This window comes from Dromaius novaehollandiae, chromosome 1, assembly GCF_036370855.1.
Source record: "Dromaius novaehollandiae isolate bDroNov1 chromosome 1, bDroNov1.hap1, whole genome shotgun sequence".
NCBI classification, from domain to species: domain Eukaryota; kingdom Metazoa; phylum Chordata; class Aves; order Casuariiformes; family Dromaiidae; genus Dromaius; species Dromaius novaehollandiae.
In genome coordinates this window covers 174,903,348-174,921,184 of record NC_088098.1, presented here as the reverse complement: position 1 = coordinate 174,921,184, position 17,837 = coordinate 174,903,348, and the positions used below count along the sequence as shown (strand labels likewise).

The 17,837-nt window shown below is 40.5% G+C and overlaps 1 protein-coding gene across 7 annotated transcripts in view; it reads right to left on the bottom strand.

Moving 5' to 3' along the window:
• The window catches only part of KLF12 (KLF transcription factor 12), a 261,300-nt gene that overhangs the window by 55,292 nt on the left and 188,171 nt on the right, over nucleotides 1-17,837 (bottom strand). For 6 of the 7 annotated variants that reach the window (XM_064504763.1, XM_064504759.1, XM_064504758.1 and 3 more), the window contains one exon: nucleotides 12,069-12,128. The exons of the other annotated variant lie outside the window; for it this stretch is intronic. In XM_064504763.1, the coding sequence (XP_064360833.1) occupies nucleotides 12,069-12,128 (60 nt within the window). The remainder of the gene's footprint in view (nucleotides 1-12,068; nucleotides 12,129-17,837) is intronic. 7 annotated transcript variants of the gene reach the window in all.

Here is a 17,837-nt window from a genome sequence, read left to right as displayed (position 1 = left end):
ACCTTCGTGTTGTAAGCAGTTTAGCCCTGATCATTATTGACCTTTGGTGATGCTGCATACAAGTAAAAATGTGCAATCTTAAAAATAGTGGGGGTATACTGGAAGGCAGAAATTACTTCTGAGTGTATTCATAAACAAGCCAGACCATTTCTCTTCCCTGCTTTGGAGGTTTACCTTACAACTGAATTATGAACGTTCAGCAGTCCCCCTTACTTTGTGTCTGAGTTGTAAACAATACAAGAAAAATTTGACACAGTATACCTGGCAAATTATTATTATTATTACTACTTCTATTATACCCAAAAGAGCACTAGGTACTTCACAGAGTAGTTAAAAAGATAAACTATGTGGCTCAGTGAGCTAATATTCAATGAAACAGTAGAAGTGTAAGGAGCGGAAAAACAGGAGGAGGCAGTGTAACAAGTGGAAGTATATGGGTCACAGAAATAACATTGAAGTTACTAATCTGGGGATGTGAGGCTCAATACACATTACCAATTCTTATTATTTCACATGTTCAGAGGAATCCCTGTGACTGTGAACGTTTTGCTAACACGTTTCCAGGTCCACTCTTCTTTCAAAAGCACATGTTTACTTGCATGCTAATCTGTGTCTTATTTCAGTCACTTTTTGCAGACCAGGAGTAGATATATTTGAAAGACTTATCAGTTCCAAAGTAAATATGACTATTAAGGATTTACAGGTCAACAAATAACAGCCACAGCTTTTGAAGCTTTTATTGATTTCACAATGATGGAATGATAAAGTCTGTGACTTTGGGCCAAGATATACCATGCTAAACACACAGAAGCCACTTACTTTCCTACATAGTACGTAATGCACTAACAAATCACACTGTGGGATTCCGCACACTTAACTATATATATTAGAAGAATTTGTGATAGACATGTTTCTCTTACTCACTCTTCCTTGAATTTTTAGGATGCACTGTTTAGGGAACTGTACAGCCCACCTGGTATAGTGTATCTACTCCCACCGAACTGCAAAGATGTATGTAAGCCTGCTGCTCCCCCACACCTCTGTGGCCTCCTGACAGCACTTCCCTCGCCTTTGCTGGAGGGTCTATAGCAACCTTTACTTGCTGAGGGAATAGGCTGGGGAGGAGGCAAAAGAAAGACATTGAGAAGGTACCTTAAAAAATGACCAGGGAAACCTAGAACACTCATTACCAAATACATCTACCAGTCCACAAACAATTGCCATATGATTCCCTGCTCTTTGGACAACTGCGTACCATCCAGAGCAAAGGACACTGTCGGTGCCTACAGACTATTAATAATAGTAAGGTATGTGCTACAGCGGAGGGGACAGCTGTGAGGGGTGGTGCTCCACAGGGCTGGCATAAGGATGAGCTGCTTCAGACTGCCTGTCAAACCCATCGGAAAACCTGACTTTCCAGGGGCCACAGCAGGATGCTTTTCTCCAGCCTGCAGTGCTCTTAGGAGGGCACTTGCCTGGACCAGGCTGTGGTGAGGCAACGCAGGGGGAAAGTGTTGCTCCCTGCTCTCCAGCCACCCCAGCTGGTACTGTTGTGTCGGGATGAAAGGCATCACCGGGCTCACCCTGACCGCCCTGCTGATAAAAGCCTCTACTTAATCCTGACCTGCCCCTGGGGGCTTTTATAGGAGTCCCTGAAGGTAGCGTGTGAGCATCTGAGAAAAAAATTAGTCCAACTAGCTGCTTAACCTGAGGGGAAGCAAGAGGGCCAGCAGAGGGATGTAGGGATTATTCAGGAGCCATTGCAAACATAGGGATTAGGACAGGGATTGTTTTGAAGGCAACACCTCAGTTCCTGATAGTAGACTTATTTTGTTTTAGAAGGGGACAAAAATCAGTAAGCTAGCAGTGAGAAAGAAAGAGGCATCAGGGAAAAAAAGCTTGAGAAATGCTAGTGTCCATCTGCACACACTTTAGCAGGTGGAGACATGTCCAACATAAGTAAGCGCGTACTCATGAAATGCCCGTTGCAGCTCAAGTCCTCAATCTCCTTTAGATTCCCCCACACACCAGCTCCCTCTGGGATGTATAGCTTCCAAGCCGGGTCTCTTCCTCCCACTTGAGACACCTGACAAACTGCAGATCAATGTACCTGTCACACAGAAACGAAATCCTAGATTCCTGGCTTAGTGGAAAGGATTGCAGATGACTAACTGCTAGAACCATTACTAAATATGTTGATGTTTCATATCAGAGTTTCCCCTCTGTACTGTTTGTGCTCCTGGTTTGCACAGAGCAGGACCAGTCAGGCATTACGAATGCTTGCTTTTGCGCAGATCCGCTGCAATACCTCATTTTGACCAGAGAAGCTGATCCAGGCTTCCCAGCTCACTTCTCCCAGCAGCCCACCCTGGCTGTTGAGATGTGCTATGGTGCATTGAGACAGAGCCCCACTCTCCGCAAAAGTGCAGATGGAAAATGTATACCTTGTCTATATACCACCTTCAGCTTTCACACCGCTAATACTGACTCCACAGGTAGTAGATGCAATTTAGCTTCCGTGTGTACACACTGGAAAGAATTTGAGATACCATCTATTTTGCAGAGGATTAAGGCCACTAAGTATCTACCTTAAGACATCATCCTGGACTGCAAACACAAACATGCAGTTAGGATTTCTAGGGACACATCATCCCACATTATGTGATACAACCAAGGGGTTAACCTGAGCCTTGGAATAATGTTTAGAAGCTAGTCTTGTTAAGCCCTTGTCATCTTCTAAATACAACTTTGTCTTCATTAAAAAAAAAAAAAATCCTTTGGAAGTTTCCTCTGAAAAAAATAATTCTTTGAGACTGTCTTGAGGATTCCTGGAAGTTTTTCACATGTTCTAAAAATCGCTCCTGTAAAGCCCGGTACAGTCATGCTTCCCTGGCCGAGACACCCCGCGATGGCAGGACCCTGCACTGCCGCTGTACTGGTTGCTGGTGATCTTCACTAAGCAGTGGCAACTAACTGGCTGGCTGTCCATATAGTTTCCACGCAGCCCAGCAAGTTGCTTCTTTCAGAGAAAAGCTTAACTGAATCGTCACATCCCTCCAAACTACTTCTTACACAGAGGAGGAAGTCTGTGATAAGCATCAACTGAAATGCTTGTTTTCTGATGATGGGTAGCAGGGTGGATGTTACTTTTCAGCGGATAATATAATTTTGCCTCCATACAATGTAAATAGAAATGTTATAACAAACAAGAAATATAATAAGTTTATATAATAAATACAAAAATGTGCATAGTTTTGCTGGATAGCCAGGCCCAACCACGGTTTCTCTTTACGACTAGAGCGCCCCTTTGCACTTGTGCAGCCTATGTTCCTCCAGGCCTCTTTACGAACGGTTTCCCTGCAACGGCTGCCACAGCCGAGCTGCTCTGCACAGATTTTCTGCTCAGCACGGCTGGGGGGGAGAAGTGGTGTTAATTATACCGAGCGATGGAGGGGGGCCAGGCAGCCCCTCCGCTGAGCCCCCTCCCCGCGGCCCGGCGGCGGCAGCGATCACCTGTTGGGCCTGGCGCGCGCCCAGGCTGGGGCCTGGCGGAAATGACAGCATCAGCGAGGAACCGGCGCCAGCTCCTATTCCAGCCACCCAAATGAGGGAAATACAAAAACAGATGATGGAGACATGACCCCGCTGCTGCACGCGGCGGCCGAGTGGGGGTGGGGCAGACTGGAGGAAGAAGGAATAGACGGGGGAAAGGAGAAAAAGGAAAAAAAAAACACTAAAAAGAAAAGCTTCTCTTTCCGCTGGGTCTTTCTGCTGTTCGCATTTGTCAGAGCAAAACCATTAAGAGAGCTTTGCTCCGCATTAACATCTGCCAACAGGGAGAGCTCAAGACCCTGCTCCTGCCCCTGCTAGGCACGTTGGCTATTTCCATCTCCCAAATAAGAGATTTCCAATGGATATTTGGGAACGCGGCAGAAATATCGTGCATTTTCCAGACAGACTCCTCTCTGTGCTACCCAGCGACACGCTAACAGTTCAAAGACCGCTTGCAGATCTGCGCCTGGAATTCCCCTCACCCACAAAAGCCGCCCTCAGCAAAGCCTCCTGCTCAGTGCTGTTCAGGTGAGATGTTATCTTGTGCAGCAGGAGAATTGAGCACCACTCGCATCTCATTTCTTCCTTCAGAACAGAAAGCAGACAAGTAATCCAATAGAAAAAAAATAACCATTACTGACTGAATTTTAAATAGAGGAATGTTGCCTTTTAAATGATAAAAATACAAACTGTAATTGCACATTACATTTCCAGATATAACTAGCTTCAAACGATGCACTGGAAGCTCCTGGAATCTACGTTTCCGCGAAGCAGTAACCATCCTAACAGCTGTAATTTTTAGTGAAATTTCTCTGGACCCTTTAGTTCAGACACATTTTAACATAATAAATGCATACTCTCTCATATAGTTTAACAGCCTTTAAATGGGCTTTTAAGAGAATTTTTTTTCACCCAATAATTCTTAGAAACAATAACAATAAAAGCAAGAGAAACTTAATTCTTAAAAGGAACTTCTTCCTCTCTGAGAGCATTGGAATGGACCCCCCGAGCTTATTTCTTCCTGAGAAAACACTTCATGAATAATCAATGCACATTCCAATTCCACAATAAGCACCAATTCTTCAAACACACAGAATATTAAGCAGTTTCTGTGACTTTGGCCTTTAAACTGTAACACTTTTTGCTATGCCCTCCTCAGTTTCGCAAGCTTCCTCTATTTCTGCTCTTTCTAGTAACCAGGCAGGTAACCAGAAGCAAAATTCTAGTAGTTGGGAGCAAGCTGCGGCTAATTTGCACATTATGAATTATTCAGGCGCTCCTGATTCCTGCACCTGCACTGACACAGGAAGCTTGCAAGAAACAGTCATCACTCTTCTCTTGGGTTTACACAAGCTCAGTTACTGCTCAGGCACTTTGTTCTGTAACTAAGGGTTTCAGGCCTTGCATTAAGCGGTGGAAGTGGAAAAAAAAAACCCGCATTGCCAAAACCCCGTCTGCTGCCCTAAACCCGGCATAATCATTCAATCCCTTCTGAGACAAACAAATTGCAGCTCGTATCAGAACGCTGAATTCATCTCACATATGCTAATCCAGATCACAGCGTTAGCAGAGAAAACCAAACGTGTGCGTGAGCTAGTCTTGTCAGATATTTACTCAGCTGTATTACACTGCACGTTTATACTCTTCCCACGCTCAAGGCATCAAGTATTTCACTCGCTAAGTTGATCCTTAAGGCATCCTTCTCCACAGATATAGCACAAATAAATTCTCTCCCTGGCATTTCAGCCAGCATCTGGGGTATAAACAGTGTAGTATTATTGGATGATTCTATAACATGCTTTTAACAGGATGGATTTAACGAGCAAACAGGTCTTTCCCATCTTTATCTACTATTATCTTGGTAAACAAAAAGTGACACCTAACTGTAAATCCAAATATGACCCATGAATCCAGACAGTTACGAAGAAAATTTGCAGAGAACAGATGCAAAAAAATTAGTAATATGAACATTTTAAGATAACTATGAGATAGTTTGAGTTAATATGCTAAAGCAAACAGACCTGAAAATATCATGTAAATTCAAAGCAGCAAATCACCTGTCCATACTTGCACTGAGCATCTTTGGGTCTTGTCCTTTATTAACATGCCCTCACCAACAAGTTCTTCAGTTAAAAGATAGTCTCATTAATCACAGGCAGCTAAGCATCATGCTTTGATTAGTTCAGTAAAACAGATCTGCAGCACCTGATAATGAAACCTCTTTAATCCCCTGTTCCAAAAGAATGAGTCAAACACAAGTGTTAAGTATTCAGAAAGGTACAGTCAATCCTTATCAAACCTTCCCTCTTCTTCTTTCTATGCCGAAAGAAGTTAATTCAGCCTCCTTTCATTGAAGAATGCATGATTGGTTCTACGCTGCTGCTGTCTTGCTCCTATCCAATAATAGGTTCTCTGGCTCTTTTTTAAGGTATTTTAATCAGGCATGTAAACACGTTTTATTCTTTGATGCTCTTTCATTCAGCATCATTAATCCCCAGCATGAAATCAATAGACTTAAAACATTTAATCACGTCAAAATGCAACATACGAATCCACAAATGACTTTAGCTCATCACACAGGGTGAATAGCTTGCCAGTTGGAAACTATGCCTTCTTTTTGCCTTGGGATCTAGCAAACCCTAAGCTGGTTTTTCACAGAAGTAAACAGATTCTCTTTCTCCAAATATCTGCCATCCGGCAAAGAAAGTTGTTGATAAAGGACATAAAGGATTTTGTGTTTGTTCTCTCATCTTTTTTCATGCCTTGTGGTCATGCTGGCCTTATGAGAAGAACTTATACTTATTTTACAGCAACCACTTGACAATACGCATGTTTAAAAAAGTAGAAAAAAACAAAAACAAACTCAGTAACTGGGTTACAGAATTTACTGGAGGTGCAAACGAAAGGGAAAAAAATTACAGTTGTTCAACGTCCTTTTCTTTTAACAGCACACATCGTTTCTCCACAAGAAAAGAATGGATACGGGGCAACAATCACAGTTTTTGTCTTAACAGAGAAAATTTGCTGTACCCTGTGTGTGATTTCCATAGTTGCTGGTGTACAAAAAGTGACAAGAATCTCATTAGTGGGGAAGAAATTATGGCTGAGATGTAAAAACTAAGGATGACCACTTCCATGCTTTGATAGGCAAAAGGGCAAAAACAGGCAAACAGGGATACTCCAAAAAAAAGAGTAATACTTGGGCTTATTATATTAAATAGAATTGAAAGCTTGTTCATTCGAATGAGGAAAATATGGTTTGAAAGGAGAAATATGTGCAGAAGGTGTGGAAACCAGTTTGCTGCAACCCTGACTGGGAGACAGGCACTCAAAAGCCTTCCTAGGTCTATGACTGCAATCCCATCCACTAGCCCATGAACAGCCCTACTCCCCGTTAGGCATGTGCTTAAACTCATCAGATCCTTTGCTATTGAGCTAGGACTTTTGTGGGCACTTATCATGAGACACACATTCACAAATGCTGGTTCTGGGATGTGCCTTTTTTCCACCTACAGGCAAGTCAACTACCTGAACTTTGCCTATGTCTCATGAAGAAGCCCCAAAAGGTCGACAGAGTTTTGATGCTGGAGGCAGTGTCAGCTATTTGCCTTGTAGCCCTGTGGTCAGGTCGCTCACTCACAGCATGAGGGATTTGGGTTGTAGGTCCTTCTCAGACTGACAATTTAGCATCTCCCCATCCCAGAAACACCCCAGCTATAAGGACTTTCGGTTGTTTGCATGAGCTTCCACGGAAGCTAAGCTACTCTGCAGCAGTCAGGCACGAACCACAAGGCTAAATGCTGAGCAGAAAGGGGAGATCCTGGCTCTGTGCTGTGTATTTCCCGCTCAACTCTGAGTGGGGAACAGTGAAAGCTCTGTCTCAGTATCCGGGGCTCTTTCTGTTCTAATGCTGCTTGAGAAAACAGAGTCTGCAACCTGCTTAGGCAGGATTCATGCTCTTCCTACCAGCTTTCCCTTTCATCCTATGACTTCTGAGTCCCTGCCTATGTGCCAGTCTATTTTCAGTAATGAGGGAGATGAGAGACTCTGCTGCTCCCAAAATACCACACATGATTAGGGCAGTGCCACAGATCCTAGTGATTTAAACACTTCTCTGAGACGCTTGTGCTGACAGCCTAAAACTCAGGTCTCCCACTTCATTGGCAAGCTAGTTACAAAGCTCTTCTGCAAAAGGTGGGAGTACTGCTGTTGCTGCTAGCAGCTTGTTTCTCAGAAGAATCATCCCTGCTCCATTACTACCCATATACCCAGGAGTATACACCTGAGCTAGACTGGTAAGATCTCCTTTTTGGTAGCTCCAGGGGTATACACCTCTCTCCAGCAATTTTACAGGAGATAGGGGTTGGACCTTGTTCAGAGGACCCTGCAGAGCTAACAAATTATAGGTGTAAGTCTGTTTCTAAATTAGGCCTCAATATTAGGTGCTTTTTGCTCAAGTATACATTTGTTTCCAAGTTTTATGAGTGTGAAATAGAGATACCACTGCTCCAGTGTAGCACAACATTGTCTCACTATAGCTCAGTGAAGGAAAGAAAATTTCATAGCAGGTATGACTAATCTGTACTTTACTGTAAGTATCTGCAGCCTCGGCTCCTGATTTTGTAGTTTTTCCCACTGAAAGTAATGTTTATGCACTAAGCTGCAAGGAGAAAAAGGCACAGATTAGGGAATTACTTCCAAAGCTTTGGCATTGCATCCTAGATGCATTCATTTTTCTTTACCTCATATAAGGAAAAAGAAACCTCAGGTAAAACAAAAGTATGTAATGAGGACATTCCAATCAGGCAATAAGAAGATCAAGCATTTTTTGCTGTCACTGCTTCTAATTATTATCAGTAACATCCTATTTATTATCATCAAATTATTCTTTATCCTTTTCCCTTAAAAATGATCCAGATTGTCTCCCCAAATGCATCATTTTTTCTATTTCACAGAGGCTTGATTCACTCATGGTTGAAAATAATCAAAGTTTATATGTAAGAGAATTTTTTTTTCAAAGCCTGTGTTCTGTAGTCAAAATTTGGTCCTGAACTTGAATTGCAAGTACAGACTTCGGCCGTACATTCCTAATGACTTAATGGGAATCCTAGCAAATGAAACAGTGTAATTTGCAAGGCTTATTTTTTTTTAAACTGGTGACAAATGAGAACTACTACATTTAGTTAGTCTTAAATATGGCAGAAATAACACACAAAAGTGCAAACGTTTGTCTTTGAACAGTAGAGAAGTCAAAGCAAACTATGGTGAAAACAGTGTACGGCAGGGTAATTCAGATCAGGAAAGTCATCCAGCTCTATAGCAGCTTGACCCTAACATAGCCCCAGAGGCAGTGCTACAGCTGCCAGCTAGAGATCTAGCCAAAAAGCTAGCAGAGATGCAAGCCAAAAAGCCAGCAATGAACCCACATGCCAATGCAGGAAATCTATATTCCAGAATTTGGCATCTGGGTCCTCCAGCTGCCAAACATCTCCCATCTGGCCAGATCTGTGGAATGAGGTGTTAAAAAGAAGAACAGGGATAAATTATATGGGAGCAAAAGCAGTACCGTCTGCAAGACACCAAGGGTGAAGGAGCACACTGTGCATGCCAACCTCTGAAATTCACACATAGTATCACTTCATCACCAGTGAAATTGGATCAGGAGAGGCTGCATGGACAAAACGTGAAATGCTCAACATTTTACAGGAAAAGAACAGTTGACATGTATGAACTGGAGCAACAGCCCAGGCCTCTGGCCAGGAGGTCAGCAGATGCAGAAGATGTATGTGGGATTAGTATGCTAATTTAGGCACTGAACTTGCACCTAAACTTTAGCTATCTAGTGAACCAATCTTCCCAATGTAAATGTCTACATATACTGCACGAATATCTGAGATAAGCAGGTGCCTCTAAAGACTTCTGGATACACATCCTGTTTACCTAGTCCTAGGCACCTCAGATAAGATCTCTCGAAAGCACCCATTTACACTAAAATATAATCACTCAGGAAAAGAGTTCCATGGGCTCTTAAATTTTAGGTGAAAATTCTAAGCACAGTATATATCAACAGGATTCTATCATTGGTGACTAATTTGTAATGTAAATAAATGCATTTTTTATATTGAATGAGACTAATACGTTTGCTTCCACTTAATTATAGAATGGAAGGATTAATTTGAGAAAAACTTACAGCCTTTAGTAGCTTTCATGAGCACAATATAAAGAGGGGGAAGGCACCTACAAAAAATGTTTCTCCAGGACTTTGTGATCCATTCTGTCTTCCCTCCATCACAAAGAAAATCAAACATCTAGGAAAGTTTTTGCACTTTCATAATTGGAATATTATAATTTTAAGCGTAATTTAACAGAAAAATAACTTTCTTCAAATTTAATGGAAAAACATAACTTAAGTAATACAAAATTGAAGAAACCCAAACTGGGGATGCATGAAATTTCATTCAAATGAAATATATACAGTCATAAAGCTGCATTTAATTGTAACAGAGTTCATTTCTGATAAGCAGTTATTGTTTCTAAACTGTAATAGCTCCACACTCCAAGAAGCAAGACCAGCTGTGATAAATTCTCCTAGCAATGTGAATAGTTTTAAGTGAAGCATATGAATTCATAACTTCAAACGATCCACTGACTTAAATATTTATCTCTTTGGCATCATTTCCATCTTACACTCTAGAGATAGGTCCTCATGGCCTAAGTGAGGTTTAACAGATGTGACTTTCTTGAACAATTTGGTCCATTATTTTAAAAAGATAGAGAAGACCCTGTACTCCTCTCCAAAGTTTCTGGTTGTATTAGCAATTACTTGCCTCACGAAAATATTACGTTACAGTCTCATCTCACTCTGCTCAGAGCCAACAAACGTCTAGTGTTGCACAAGCAGTACAGGAGATGAATCATGCCTTCCTCACCTACATATAACCCATGCATGCTGTTCAAGGAGTCTTATTAGTAGGATTTCATATTCACTGTTATGGATGGGGCCTATGTATTCAATAATACACAGGCTACAATGTCGCAGTGATAAGCATAAATTCATAAACATTTTTTTTTAATTGACAGCATAACCCTCCCTCATAAAAAGTTTTCCTGTACAACAGAATCTAACAGAATTGCTAATTATAGCAAATATTGCTTCTATTACAGTGAAAGGAGCTTCAGTCAAAAATTGTATCAGAAATACGTATTTATTTTAGAAAGACAAAGCTATTGGAAATCAGTGGGATCTTTTTCAAAGAAAGAATCACTTCTAAAATTGCACTGATGTTTTCAATTAGATTGAAGAAAATCCTAAGTATGTTTTTAAACATGTATTCTCAATGCCTCGAATTCTCAAATTCTGTTAATAATGTAACACTTTTGTTGACAAGCAAACATTAAAAGCTTCGTATTGGCCTCAACAAAGAAGTTGCTGTTGCTACTTTGAAAATATCTGAGTAATAAGATTCTGCAAATTTTTAATATAAATATCCCTGTTATAATGCAATTAACTGCAAATTGGAGATACGAGTAGATTTGAGGAATGATTTCTGTATTTGACTGTTCATTAGCAATTTCAAAGTGCAACTGCTTTCAAGCATTCCATCTTCTTAATTTTCTTATGAAGCTTAGATCTACTTATAAAAATGAAGAATTAGATTTTTTCTGCCACTTATTTGCTTATACAGAACATATGAAGTTGTTTTTACTTCTGTACTCCACAGATTGAGGGTCCATGGATTACCAAAAGTAAGTAAGGTAGTGAAGTGATGGGTTCACACTTATTAAGCAGTGAACACAACTCCACGGGAATCCTTTTAGGGATCTGTAAAACAAACAAAGGGGGGAGGACGAACAAGCAAGCAAGCACACACTAAGAGCTGACATTTCACTGCGTGCTGTTTTAAAATCCAATAAAGCAAGAGCAATTAATTCAACACAAACAGTAATCCTATCAGCATTGGTACACTGACTCTGTCATATATGACATCATTTCTGCCTGTGCACGTGCAGTGGACCTGAGACACCTAACGACTTCCAGTGTTTGCTGCATTTGACTTGAATGTGAACTTAGCACTCTGAGGGAGGGCACCTATTAGGCACATTACACAGTAGGTTTGTAAATTTTGGCCTCCTTGAAAAAAAAGCAAGGAGATATTTGCAAATACCTTTTCCTGCATTTGACAGCTCATTATAACATAAACTATGTTGACCAACATTAATTTTTGTAAGTCTTATGTAAAATGAGACATACATTTAATTTCAGTAGGGTATTTTGGACATTTTTAACCTCATTTTCAAACATCAGACAGAATCTTTTTTCTATTTTCCTATTTTATTTATGAAGACTTGGAAGATTTCCCATAACACACGCCACCACCCACTTGGCCCCGAAAATCAAATTCAGGCCTTGCCCAGCCCCAGCCATGACACAGAGGGAAAGAAAGCTGAAAAGAACTGCTACTAGACTTTGTCAATAAAACAGAACATTATATAATACACAATAAAATGCTTCATACCTGGAGTTGAAAAAACGAAAAGGGTTAACAGCTGACCTGGCACAGCCCCACATGCTCTCTCTGGAAATTGAACACAGACAATTAGGAATTTTAAGTTACCCCAAACAATTGTAGGGGACTTAGACAAACTTGAGGAACACTTACTGCCAAGTAAGCACATAGCCTCACTGTGGAAAGGACTTCGAATTTTCCTATTCTCTCAAAATTCCTTGTTAAACCAAAATTACTCTGTAGAGGCCCAAAATAATACTAAGTAAATCATTAAGAGTTCTGCCATCAGTTTGCATGGGAGCAGAGTCAAGGCTTAAGGGCCCAGGTGTCACTTGCTGGTAATTCTGAATCATGGTGGATGACATTTTCTCATTAAAAAATAATCATCGACCAAGGAGAAAATGTTAACAAGAATTTAGAGCAGGCAGCCATTGCACAAAGAGGGCATAAAAGCTGGAGTGAACTTCCACTCTCAGCATTTTGCTGCTTAAGTAATATTATTCCCAACACATCACTGAAAAACCTAGCCATTAACACTTTTTCTTTAAAACGAAGACTCCAGGGAAAATACGTAATCTTTTAGAACATTATTTGGAGTATCAAACACCACCAATATACTATATAATAGCTATATAAACTCCTATGTTGTCATTTGGAATACATGCAATATTCCTTTTCACTGAAGAATTCTGATCTACACGTGCTCAAAAAAGGAGCATTATACATCTGGTTTCCTGAAATAGTTCCACCAAATTTAAAAAAAAATGTAGAAAGCCAAGTTCATGAATAACCTCCTTCAGTCCTTCTCTCTGTGGTTGAGACCTCAAACATGCCATGAAATTAGTCTGAAGCCAACACCCAAGAAACTAGTAAAAATATAATAACAATAATACAAATCACAAAAATGTTCTAGCACACTGGCAGTTGAATGCATTTGTGCTGGAAACCTGTAAGATCCTTGACAGTGATCAATCAAAATGGGCAGGTTGGCATAGTAATTTTTTGAAGTAAAAAGGAAAATTTCAAAGTAATTTCTCTTGCTTTATATAATTGCACTGTCCTTTGGCCCTTGGAAACCTGTGGACTGGTGGATTTTACATCGCAATATTTAAAAAATAATCTATTTTTTTCCAAGATTTTGCATCACATCTTTAAAACCTCTCAAGTTTCCTTGTCAGAAATGTTCAGTAAGTAGTTTTCTCTTCTGTTTGATTTTGCCTTCATTAAGTGATAAAATTCTGATAATGACAGAAATCTGCTATTAAAATGACAACAGAATATGAACAATTTTCATAACAAAGTCTAAGTTATCAGATCCACTACATCCATGATGCTGGCTTTTTTCCATCCTCTTTTTTCCACTTATTGTACAGTCTCTTCCTTCTTAAAGAAGGCAAGTGTCCCATGAATTCACTAGATACAGGTTTTACTCCACAGTCACACCAGCAGATAACTAAAGAGCAATGGGACAAAAATCTCCCACACCCCATTAGCCTTCAACTGAAATCAATACATACTGGAAAAATGGCAACTGGAAACCATAATACTGATTATTCACTTCCATATCAGTTCGTTGGAAAGATATCAATTCCTAAAGCTACTACAAGAAATGATACATTACTCAGAAATGATCACTCTAATTTTCGTGTAATTCTTTTCAAAAAAGTCCCTTTTTAACAAATAAGCAAAAAGGCAGGCAAAAATATAGTTGGTGAGGATGATAAATATTCGCATGCTAAATTTTTGCTAATGGCAAATTTAGCAGACAACTAAAATTCTGGTCAGAATCTATAGTATCTGGGCACTGAAGTGGAAGACACTCAGAAAACCCATCCTCCACTTAACCTCCAAAACATCTGAAACTTTGTTTTCCCCTTTGTTTGGCCTGAAAGCCAAGGCTGTGGCTCACATGTGGAGATGGCTTAGCCTGAGGTGGCTGAAGTGTTATGGTCCATCGCTGGCTGCCCTATTTCACTCCCTGGAGGTCTGAGCAGTGCAAACACAGTTTACCGACCACTCTTTCAGAGTAAACTGCACTTTAAAATACCATTCAGTAAGCTGAGGTGGATCAGGAACGGACTGAGAAGCAGATCAAACACCCGTACGGTGGAGGTGGACTGTACAGCTGCTGACAACAACCTTGTCGGTTGTCCCAAGACAAACCACCCCTTCAGGTCAACACAGACATTTCAGTGCCTGCCCATGCACAGAAGCATCCAGTCTGGGAAGCTAAGCACCTACCTCCCACCAAACTTCTACTGGGATCCATAAACTAAGAGAAGTGGTGTCTACGCCTGCCAATGGGGCTTGAACCTTACTTGTCTCTGCTCTGCAAATGGCTAGAATGCGTCTGGCGACACAGATTCAGCACAAACGGCATCTGTAATGGTCACTTCCAAATCTAAAACACAAGTGAAGGAGGAAAAAGAAGAGGGAGGACGACGAGGTGGTAAGGCTACTCCTGCGTATCTTTTGCATCATAGCCTCGTGGTTCAAGAATTTGCTAACTTAGGTATCCAACTTCCTGAGTCAGTATCCTAAACACTACTTTTTAATGCCAGAGGTGGTGACTATGCCACTGCTGCCTCTAGCTGTCACATTTTTAAAAGACTGACTCCTCTCCTCTGATGCTATTTGGAAGAGGACAGGGTACTCTGTGTTTTAAAACAGGTAGAAGCATGTAAGCTTAAATGACACTATTTGATATCTCATCTTCTACAAAGGAAAGATGGGAATGTAAACTGCTTTTTTCAAACTTTGCTTTAACAAACAGCTATGGGTCAGATGCTCAGCTTTCAGAGGGAGCAGAGATGACCCATAGTCTTGTACGTAGCAGCTGGCCAGAGCTGGGTCTAGGAAGCTGGTTGCTCTGCACGTTTGGCTTCCTCAGCATTTAACTCTCTCTGTTGACTATGCTTTGGGACTGTTGATGCCTAGTACAGGTGCTCTGAATCACTCTGCTGGAGCCAAACCTATTTTATGAAACACTTCCATTGGGCCTCCCAAAGTAGGCAAACTGCACCTTGTCACAAGCGTCTGGGTTATTACGATTCATTTTTGTTCTGAGTACATGCAGTATTACAAGCACGGCATTAGCATATGTGAACAGCAGTATCTGTTTGCCATACAGTACATTAACATTAATATGTTAATTATACGAAGTATATATCCTTTATAGAGCTGTGTGTACTTGGTAGGGAGCATTATTAAGATTTGAATATATCCTGAAGCAAGCGGAAAACCACATTTTATTTTGACTGTGTGCTAGTAGTGGTTTAGAATCTCAGTGAAATGATGTGCTGATACAGAGAGCAAACAGTGAGGAAGTGGAAATGCTGAGTGCAAAGGGAAGCACCCAATTTAGGAGAATAAAGCACTTTCAGCAAGGAATTTATTATGTAACATTATTCTGTTCTTCTGCTTTTGAAACATTTGTGATTGAGAATTCTGTGTATTTAGTCATCATTATTTCAGTTCTTCCTGTTAACTGATTTATATATGGTTTCACTCTTTGGCCTTGATAGGCAACTGATCACAAAGGGATAGCTAGGGCTATCAATTCTTAAGAGAAACACCAGGGTGACTTGTATGTGAAGTTATCTGTCTATCTGACAGCACTGTGTGCCTCTGATTTATCATGCGCTATCCCAAGCCTGTGTTAAATATGATCTTTTTAAGGCAAATACTTGAGGGAGATATTTTGACAAGATCAAAACTCCTGCTGACTTTTAAGGAGTATATAAATACAAATATTCCTGTGCCTGCTTGCAGGTTCTACTCATTTCCAGATTATTTCATTTTTTGGGCTCTGTTTACAACACTGTGTATTTCTGCCAGAAGCAGACACCACAGACAAGGCTCAGGATGAACAATCTTCAAGACAGAGTTGATCTCTGTACCAGTAAGCCCACTCCCCACCAGCTGAGCTGAGCAAAGGCTACATGCCAAGCAAGGGTGGCTTGGCTGTTGTTGCCTGCTCCTGTCTGCATCAATGTCCTCCTTATTTCCTGCCTTGCTCAGTTTTCACATTTCCTTGCAGCACTGCATCCCGTGCCAGCTCAGCATATCCCAGAAGGGTAAGTAAATAAAAATCTTACCTAGACCTTCATCATGACTATAATGATGAAGGCGTTCAGCCTCACCCCGAAACCTGTGACTATCGTTACTTCTGACACACCTCACGATTGATGCTATCTCAACCATTGGCCTACTGGAATTGTATTTCAGCCTTCAATTTCTTTCATCATGGCCCAAGTAACTACTTACGTGTGGCTTCTTTAAGCCCCAATTATCCCTCTCTTAATGAGTCCAAAATACTACTGCCAGGTCCTCAGCCGCATCCACATAGAGAATGACACCTCATTGTCACTAGGGCTTAGCACAAAAATCTCTTCCATATCCATCATCCAGGCAAGTCCTTTCACTCCTTTCACTTTATCTGAAGCCTAAAGAGAATTTGCTGTGAGAGATGAGGTTATGGTGGAGTCACTATTAGTGAAAGAGGATTTAATTAACATAGGGGAAAACCTAAAACAATCTTTACCTGCCATGCAGGAAAAGGGAGAATAGAAAAAAAATTGGATTTTTTTTTTTTTACATTCCCGTATTCACATGCTCAGTCAATTATGACTCAGCAAGCAGTGTCCCCCTCTTATTAGTGCCCTCCTTTACATGCAATTTATGTATTTGTGACCTACATGGCTTTTTTGTGTTGCTGCATGCATTGATCTGAACAGTCAGGAAACATTTTTCCATACATCAGTATAAGCACTGGTATTAAGAATTAATTGTGCTGCATGTTTGTCTGTCACAAAATCACACAAACTGCCATATGGAGAAGGAAAGATAAAAACTTATCTGATCTAGATAATGAAAAAAGAAGTAATTTTGGCTCAAGTGACAGCAGAGGATAATACTCTTTCTTTTTCTTATCAGTAAGTCAAGGTAGCAGTGCGCTGAGGTAGTTTTATTGTGGCTTTTCCTGGCAGTGTTCTGTTGTCTAATCCACATCACTGAGTACTTGCCACAGCTCTGATTTTCTTAATGCAAGCAGCTCTGCCTCAGCTTTCTGTGCTGATTTAGAAACAAAACACAGAAAAAGCTGAATAATGAATCACTGGGGAAACTACTGCCAAATAGGGGCACAAACTGCTACCTGGGTAGCAGTAATGCATAATATTATTTATAATTCATACTTCGGTGACATGCTCTTGAAGCAATTACACAGTGCCTCCCTCCCTATCAATAAAATGCATTTCACATATCTGAACGCTAATGACTAGAGCTTCACTCTGGAGCAACACGATGTAGAGGATTAAGTGTGGGACTAGAAGACAGACGTTCCTGATCCCATCTCACCCGCTGCTTTGCTGTGTGGCCTTGAGCAAGGCACTAACCTGCGGATAAGTATAATTTTGAACACACAGGGGACCTGTACAATTTAATTAGTTAATATTTGCAAAGCACTCTGAAAAGTGTTATAGGAATTATAAATCATACTCTATTGTTTGGGGGGATTTTATTCCAAGGTACATTTATGGAAACATGTTTAGTAATTTAAAATTCAACAATGACAAAGTTTGATAACTAACCTGAAATGATTGGCACTTGTTAGACTAAAATTAAAATGAATTAATGATTCTAATCTATGTTTGCAAAGATAATTATAGAAGACAATTAAATATAGATACTGAACTAAAGCTGGGAAACAAGATCTTTGAAAGTTTATGTCGTTTGCAATGGATAAAGGTAATGAACGAGACATACAGAAAGGCATCT